The sequence below is a fragment of the Perkinsus marinus genome (assembly GCF_000006405.1).
Source record: "Perkinsus marinus ATCC 50983 genomic scaffold scf_1104296966926, whole genome shotgun sequence".
Lineage (NCBI taxonomy): Eukaryota > Perkinsozoa > Perkinsida > Perkinsidae > Perkinsus > Perkinsus marinus.
Window position 1 is genome coordinate 71,129 of NW_003203754.1, and position 7,199 is coordinate 78,327.

At 49.8% G+C, this 7,199-nt stretch overlaps 4 protein-coding genes across 4 annotated transcripts in view; 1 reads left to right on the top strand and 3 right to left on the bottom strand.

Annotated features, from left to right (window-relative positions):
- Positions 1-42: 42 nt before the first annotated feature.
- On the top strand, positions 43-509 carry Pmar_PMAR008239 (hypothetical protein; the record flags this gene model as incomplete). Its single annotated transcript, XM_002768896.1, has 1 exon — positions 43-509. A coding segment is annotated over one exon (467 nt), but the record flags the coding sequence as incomplete, so codon positions are not given.
- Positions 510-1,911: 1,402 nt separating this feature from the next.
- On the bottom strand, positions 1,912-3,794 carry Pmar_PMAR008240 (conserved hypothetical protein; the record flags this gene model as incomplete). Its single annotated transcript, XM_002768897.1, has 12 exons — positions 1,912-2,050; positions 2,238-2,344; positions 2,400-2,498; positions 2,554-2,624; positions 2,672-2,733; positions 2,888-2,965; positions 3,007-3,132; positions 3,182-3,230; positions 3,276-3,346; positions 3,389-3,484; positions 3,528-3,622; positions 3,669-3,794. The coding sequence occupies 12 exons, from the start codon at positions 3,792-3,794 to the stop codon at positions 1,912-1,914; spliced, it is 1,119 nt and encodes a 372-aa protein (XP_002768943.1).
- Positions 3,795-3,858: 64 nt separating this feature from the next.
- On the bottom strand, positions 3,859-5,430 carry Pmar_PMAR008241 (conserved hypothetical protein). Its single transcript, XM_002768898.1, has 6 exons — positions 5,280-5,430; positions 5,135-5,230; positions 4,891-5,088; positions 4,670-4,837; positions 4,362-4,550; positions 3,859-4,315 (listed from the first exon to the last, which is right to left on the bottom strand). The coding sequence occupies exons 1-6, from the start codon at positions 5,397-5,399 to the stop codon at positions 4,169-4,171; spliced, it is 918 nt and encodes a 305-aa protein (XP_002768944.1). The 5' UTR covers positions 5,400-5,430; the 3' UTR covers positions 3,859-4,168.
- A 315-nt stretch (positions 5,431-5,745) lies between these two features.
- Positions 5,746-7,199, bottom strand: part of Pmar_PMAR008242 (hypothetical protein) — a gene marked incomplete at both ends in the record, with an annotated part of 12,037 nt that continues 10,583 nt past the window's right edge. Inside the window, 8 exons of the mRNA XM_002768899.1 lie at positions 5,746-5,835; positions 5,879-5,995; positions 6,042-6,176; positions 6,218-6,382; positions 6,431-6,533; positions 6,581-6,706; positions 6,965-7,122; positions 7,174-7,186. Of these exons, the coding sequence (XP_002768945.1) occupies positions 5,746-5,835; positions 5,879-5,995; positions 6,042-6,176; positions 6,218-6,382; positions 6,431-6,533; positions 6,581-6,706; positions 6,965-7,122; positions 7,174-7,186 (907 nt within the window). The remainder of the gene's footprint in view (positions 5,836-5,878; positions 5,996-6,041; positions 6,177-6,217; positions 6,383-6,430; positions 6,534-6,580; positions 6,707-6,964; positions 7,123-7,173; positions 7,187-7,199) is intronic.

Sequence of the window (7,199 nt, forward strand, 5' to 3'; positions counted from 1 at the left end):
ATGATCACCGGAGCCCTGGTTGGCTTTTCGAGATTTTCACAGGCTGGGGGAGAGATGAACCCGCCCCCGCTGCCAAACTCGAGTGGATTCAGAACCCCTATGATGCGGTTTTCCCTGCCTCTCTCGGTACCTCAAATCAGAACTGCGTAGACCTGGACTTGGCTGAGGGTCGTAAGTGGATTGACCAGTTTTTCCCCAACGCGGAAACCTACCGAAGACTCCAACAAGTCAAGTGCCGCTATAATGCGGTTGATATGTTCAACTTCCCCGCGATCGATCTGATGACGATTGACATTGATGACAGCATATGCGAAGCAGGAACTACCACTACGTCCACGACAACCAATGCAGACAGTACTGCCAGTAGCTCCAGGGCTAGAACTACAGCTGCTGGATCCTTCTCGACGAGCAAGAGTACTACTTCCGGACACTCTGATTGCAAAGAGGCCGATCGGAAGTGTTCCGAGGGCTACCCAGGCTCCTTTTGTATGACGAATAAGCTTCCGAACGTCTGTCGAGGAAGTAACGTACCGTGCAGCTGTACTCCTGGTCAAATTCCGTCATCTACAACAACTCGAAGTGTCGATGAAGATGACTGTTCCCAGGAAGACCTTCGATGTGCTACTCTCAAGCAGGGCTCCTATTGTATGTACTGGAGAAAACCTCCTCTCTGTATGGGCACCACAGAGTCATGTGACTGCTAGTGAACAATGCTTGGTTAAAACATTATATATGTGTAACTCAAGTTCGCATTGAACTGTTCCTCTTTTCTAAGGCTCGGTGACTTTCCTTCTCGTCCCGTAGTTTTCGTAATGCCTCTATACCCGTAGTCTCCTCAATCGAACTCTCCGCGTTGAGTCTAGGGGTTCATGGTGTACGAAGAACGCGACCCTATGTATCAGGCTCTTATGGGTGATACGAACGCTCTCGTGTTGCGCGCACCTCGCCTCAACTAGATGGAAGTTGAGTGTGAGAGGTATCGACTAGAAGTTCTAATTACGAACTGGCTGCGTCTTAGTCCGACCATCACCGATGATTTGAGTGTGTGGGTTGTATGTCGAGCGCGCAAGAAGAACTTGCATAAATCCCCCCGGTTCGTTCAATGGTTGAATTCTCCTTCTTGGTCCATGAAGAACAACATAAGACTGTAGCTTATGGTCTGTAGATATGGCATGACATGAGAAGAACATGGAACCAGACATGAAGGCATTAGCCTAATGGTCATGCAACGACCTCGATGGGACTTGAACCCACGGAGGCTAAGCCCGCTATCCACAGTGAGCTTTGTCATGGACAGAAGTGTTGTTAGTGTATAATTCACGCTACATTAATCTGTTCTGGGAGCTGCGGAGTACGGTATAATTCCCGCACCGTTCCGCCTGGCGTAGTAAACACAACAGTCACTTAATGTAGGGTAGATCAAGTTTCAGTGACTCAGTTGAATGGTGTCTTTCTACGGGGAAGTCGGGTAAGACCGCGCCTGGCAGTACAATAGCATCTGAAGGCAACGAGCTGGTGGTTTTGGTAGCTCGGCTACAACGCCTCTTTGGGCTAGCTGCTACCAGCCTGCCCCCTAGGAAGGTTAAAAAAATAGGCAGAAACAAACCGTCCCTGCAGCGAATACTGGGATTCTCCTCTCTTCGTAGCCCATAACCATTCAACTGCGACTCACCCGACCCAACACAATCATCGAGAATCAACGGAAACATTTCGACACACATGAAAATGTCATCAGAGAGCTGCTTCCCGGGATCGTATATCCTCGGCAGACACCATCAACCGTCCTTTCGCACCCTCCTCGTTGGCTCGTCGAATCAACTTCGCGAGACGGTGCTTCGTTTTCGATAACGAATGACTAATTGGTATGAACCTAATCCGGAATCAATTCATGCTAATATCAGCGAGGATGACTCACTTCAGTGGTGGAGTTCTTCCGAGATTCAACTTGACAGCAAGTAGACTTCTGATCTTCGGTGCTAGGATATTGAGCTTCCGGTGGACTTCCTCTGGATCATGATCAGAGTTGAGGTTGTAAAATATCCGGTGCGTCCTGACCATACAAAAGCGTGTGAGACACCTATACAGTCTTGGGGAAGGGGGAGATTCCTTTACTAATGTTATGATTACTATAATCTTCAAAAGTATTAAATTGGAGCACAGGTACATCAACACCGATACAGATGAAAACCAACAACAGAACGGGGAAGGGAGAATCGCAATCGTTGAAGCCCTGTTACCCTCGAGGGCCCTCAGAGTGTATCTTAGCCACACTAATAGTAGCGCCGTCCAGCATGGACCACATTATCTGTGCACTGTTAGAGGTAAGGATACCGTCCAGATGTTCCTGATAACAGCAACACCAACTCCAACAGTCCTGCTCATAGACCTCCTATCAATACGCTAATAATGGACCTAGTCCGGAGCTTCCGCATTGCTCTATGGCGCGCAATGGGATCTGTGATAACTTCACCAACAGCAGGCTCACTCTGTCGTAAAACCTAGAAAACACACCCTCCCTCGCTAGGCGAGAAGCAAGAAGGGCAACTTTCCTACTCTAACATTGAGTTTTTTCTCCTCTCGGATTTTAGTCCGCAATCTCGATTCCAACGTATCTCTTTCAGCTTCTGGAATCAAATTATTGCCACACTCCCCATCCTCCCCGTAGACCCACGTGAGAGCATCTTCGTCTCCTTCCTCACATTAGGCGATTCCACTTGGAATGGTGGTGGATACCTAAACCCCAGTGCTGGAGAAATATGTGTTCGCTCACCTCAGCTGAGCTCGGCAGATTTCTCACGTTATAGAAGTAAATATGCAAAACCACAATTTTATCGAGATTACTGTCAACGACACATGTGCATATTTTTCCACACCGAACGACCAATACATTTCCCCTCCAGGTTCCTTCTCTTGGCTCCTCTTCACCCTCGTCATGTACTTCGCCACCTTAGCCGGATCAGGCAAACTGATACAAAAATGGGAAAATCACCCCACGCAAGGAGCTACTTATTTTCCTTCAACCACTTCAGCTTCCTGTCCATCATCCTTTTCCTATGACATAACTCCTGCAAGCGCCGCGCATCCTCATGCACTAGATCCTGATAACGCGGATCGTGCCGCCTCGATTCATACCTAGACTCCGATATAGCCATACGCAACCAAGGCAGCAGCAGCCACCAACCTCCACAGACGGTCTCCACCTTCGCGACTATTCCCAAACTGTTGATCCCCTACAACATTACATAAGACCCCCCTTCACTATTGCTGCTGCCTACCACTAGGCTCCCTCGCTGAGGACTCCTCTTCACTTCCCCCAGCCCTCCGTCGTGACATAAGCCTCTCGTGCCTGGCCCCCCACTGCAATACTTCCCAACACTTTCCGACCTACTCTTCCTCCAACAGGACTTTCTCAGCCTGCAGTTTAGCAGCTTTCTGTGCATTACGTGCCATAATAGGACCGGCAACCACCCCTTTCGAACCACGTCTGATACCAACATGAAGATCAACTCACCACCGCGTGTCACTACATCCTCAACGAGCCCGGAATCTTGGGATCAAAAGGCACCGCACTAGTAGACTTCCGCCACGCTTCTTTCGGAGGTACGTTCCCTTTAGCTGCTTCCTGAATCCTCCTACTACTCCCACCGAGTCACCCACGCTGTCCTTACATCGCAAGCCCGAGCTATATGCGCCAACTCACTCGAGAGGTATTGCTCATTGAGTTTCTGCCAGAAGTCTCTACGGCTCCGTACCATCCCCGCGAAACCTCGTCGTTGGTGGCCCCAAACAACCATCATCATCCTATGTGCACCACATACATTATTCACTACTCTTCAACACAACTACTCGTGGCCTGCTACGGAAACGTCAACCGTTAGACCAGTAACTGCTGTAGACCTATTAATGGTAAAGGTGTTGGCTGATGCTGCATTGGTGGGAGTATGGGCAGCCCGACAGCGACTACGACGACGACGAGACGAAGAAGAAGGCGTTATAATAGTAGCAGTTAGGGGCTATCGCTCGGGCTTGTGGTTGACACTTGTTTGCTGATAATTAGAGTGATACCACACCATGGTCACTTCTATCGAAGAATACGGCCTTAGCCCAGCAAGCGACTCTACGGCGCAATAGTACTACTCATCATCCATACGCAGCCCCTTATCAGAGACTACTGGTCAACCTTGTTATAGTGCCTCTGGACTGCAGTGTTGATGGAGTCGACTATAATAAGTACCAACATCGAGTGAGGCGCAATACGAATATAGTAAGTAGGGAAGCCTCTATAGAAGGCGGTGGGCCCTTCGGTTTTCATAGTCTGACAAAATGCAGTCACCGATAGGAAGCACTACTATTACTACTACCTTCACAATGCAGTCCCAAGTGCCCTTATACGGCATAATGCCGTTCACATCGGGCTTCATCTTCTGAATGCGAGTCTTCACGAAATCGAAGGGCAAGGACATAAACGCAGCACCAAAGCCAGAGCAAGCTGACGCGGTAAGGGTTGCTGCCCATCCGGGGCCGAACTTAGCGGTGAAATACTCCTTGCCCTAAAATGAGAGAAAAATATGACTTTCTACTATAGTACTATGGTAGTAACACCAGCTCACACAAGCCTTCGAGTCATATCAACCACTACTACGAGCAACAATACTAGAGTGAGGCTCACCTGATCGAAGGTTGACAACATGCCAACGTTAAGAGCCATGGCCCTGACGACAGTGGGGAGGGAGCCCGCCCAGAGGCCTGTCACGCCCTCCTGCTGAACGATCTGCTTCAACGCGTCGAATACTCCTTTGTAGTTACGACGATCGGCGATAGGCAAAGTTGCATCAGCCTGAAAGTGACGACGTGAGATGCCCTTTCGACAATAACTACTGTCCTCCCTACCTGAAGCCTAATTAGAGCTAGGTCAGCTGGAGTGCCGACGAAGGAGCCAACAGCCCCAGCAAAAAGACCAGCAAAGGCCTTCTTCCAGAAGGGGAGGGTCTTCTCATCAGGCTTTTGCAAGAACGATGATGTTAGACGGAAAACCCCCAATCGAGTCGTCGTGTAAGTGAGCTGACGTACTATCCCTGCGTCGAGGCCCTAAACATGGAGCCTAGCTACCCCAAAGGGCCTTCCACCTTCCTACCTTATAGAGATGGAGAAAGCCCTCATCTTTGACTATATGAGAAGCTATTGAGAAGGGGTTCTTAGATGCCCCAGGGGGCGCAATTTGGATCCTCACCTGAGCCACAATCTAATCTCAGCAACAAGCCGAAGACAAGCCTTATTACTTTAACCATATCGATAGGCTGGATGCAGCAGGTAGCCAGGCATCCCGCCAACCCGCCTGAGGCGAACGGTTGGGTCACCTTGAGCCATTGAGGACGGTTGTCGATCTTGGCAATGGACATTTCGTAAAGAGGCAGATGCGGAAAATATCTTACAAAAAGCAAGATTCATTTCAGGCCCAAAAACAGCCGTACGTAAGTTTATAAGATATCCGTACCAACGAGCTATCAAATCGCGATAAATTCCATCCCGCATGCAGCCCCATCCTTATAAACGTCGTGAACTTTCACCACCGCTCCAACCGGAACACAATACGGATCCAAAGGTACTATAGTAGTGCAATGACTAACTGTTAGTCATGACGCGCTATCTGTAATTCGCGCGCGCCATTGTAATCGATTTCCTCAGCAGTACTGTGTTGTGGATGCACGACTCCAAGAACGCAATAGAATTTGAGAAAAAGTGAAATCATGACGGTAAGCACTGCTGACGATCGAGCAACAACTTGAAGGCCGACTTCCGGTCCTTCAACAGTTCATTGGGCTTTCCTGTTTCCACCTGCGATAGAGTCCTCCCCCCGAAGCATCACCACTAAACCTACCACCCTCCCCTTGTCTAGCACAACCACAGTAGAGGCCAGTCTAGCTGCACTGAGGACTCTGTGGGTGATTGACAGAGTAGTACGGCCCACCATAGCCTCATCTAAGGCCTCTTGGACCTTACATACAAGAACTGCAAACAGCGAGGTTAGCAGGACGGAAGACCTGTCGCTCGCTTTCGGTATCTAAAGCTGAAGTGGCTTCGTCAAGTAGGAGTATTCGAGGGTCCATAGCAACAGCTCGAGCAATAGCGAGGCGCTGCTTCTGGCCGCCGGACAGCTGCACTGCGCGCTCGCCCACCTGAGGTGTACATGGTAGATCTCCATCGATCGGCAGCTTACCTCGCAGTCAACACCTCCTGGGAGCTGTCCGACGAAACCCAAGCAGTGACCGATCTTCAAGGCATGTTGTAACCGATGGTCGCCGTTATCCGCATCATCAGTACCACCATTATCAACACCATAGAGCACATTAGATCGTATAGACCCTCGGAAAAGGACCGGCTCCTGAGGACCAATATCGCGATGCAGCAAGAGAGGAGGAGGGGGGCTCACTTGACCAACCAAACCGAGGAGCTTTCGTCGCAGCAATCTGGTGGGTATCGTATTCACATCGATATCGTCTATAAATATCCGACCAGGTGGGCAAGAATAAAGCCTGGGGGACATATACAAGTAAATTCGATAATACAGCGACGCGCCCACCTCTGTAGTAGAAGGAATATGGTTGACTTCCCAGCTCCTGACTCTCCCACCAAGCAAGTGCACTCTCCCCCTGGAGCAGTTAGACTCAGATTGCGAAGGACGAAGGAGGATGGCCGGGATGGGTACCTGAGGTAATCAGTGTTGGAGGAATATATGCTCGCTCTCCCCAGTTGAGCCTAGCAGTTCCCAAAGCCGCAGTACAAGAGTTTGCCCACGAATTATGATACAAGTGTGCAGAAACTAACGGGGATTTTCCAAAATATTGTTATCGCCATTGGCGATTCGCCAACATATGTAGTTGACTATGTGCACATCCCTCCACACTGCCTGGATTTCACAGGAGGATATCATTGGGTTGAACAGGAGCTCCTTAGGAAGACTCACACGAAAGAGACATTCTTAAATCTGATCTCGCCTCGCCACCGCCGGGCAAGCAACTGGCTCGTTGAACTATCCTCCTCATTTGAGTGTGTCAGAGGACCTGATCCCTGACGTCGATCAAGCAGACTGAAAACTCTCGTGGAGGCTCCAGCTCCTCGTACCTGCGAGCCGAGCAACGAAAGCAACCCAGAAAGCTATCGTGCTTCTACTACCAAGTCCGAGTAGCTCGACAACAACA

Bases quoted from the DNA above. Each gene is read 5' to 3' on its own strand.
- Pmar_PMAR008241 (XM_002768898.1), bottom strand. From the start codon at position 5,399: ATGTCCATTGCCAAGATCGACAACCGTCCTCAATGGCTCAAGGTGACC. The intron at 5,089-5,134 runs GTAGGAAGGTGG...CTCCATGTTTAG, and splicing joins GCTTTCTCCATCTCTATAAG to GGCCTCGACGCAGGGATAGT. The intron at 4,551-4,669 runs GTGAGCCTCACT...CTCTCATTTTAG, and splicing joins TGTTGTCAACCTTCGATCAG to GGCAAGGAGTATTTCACCGC.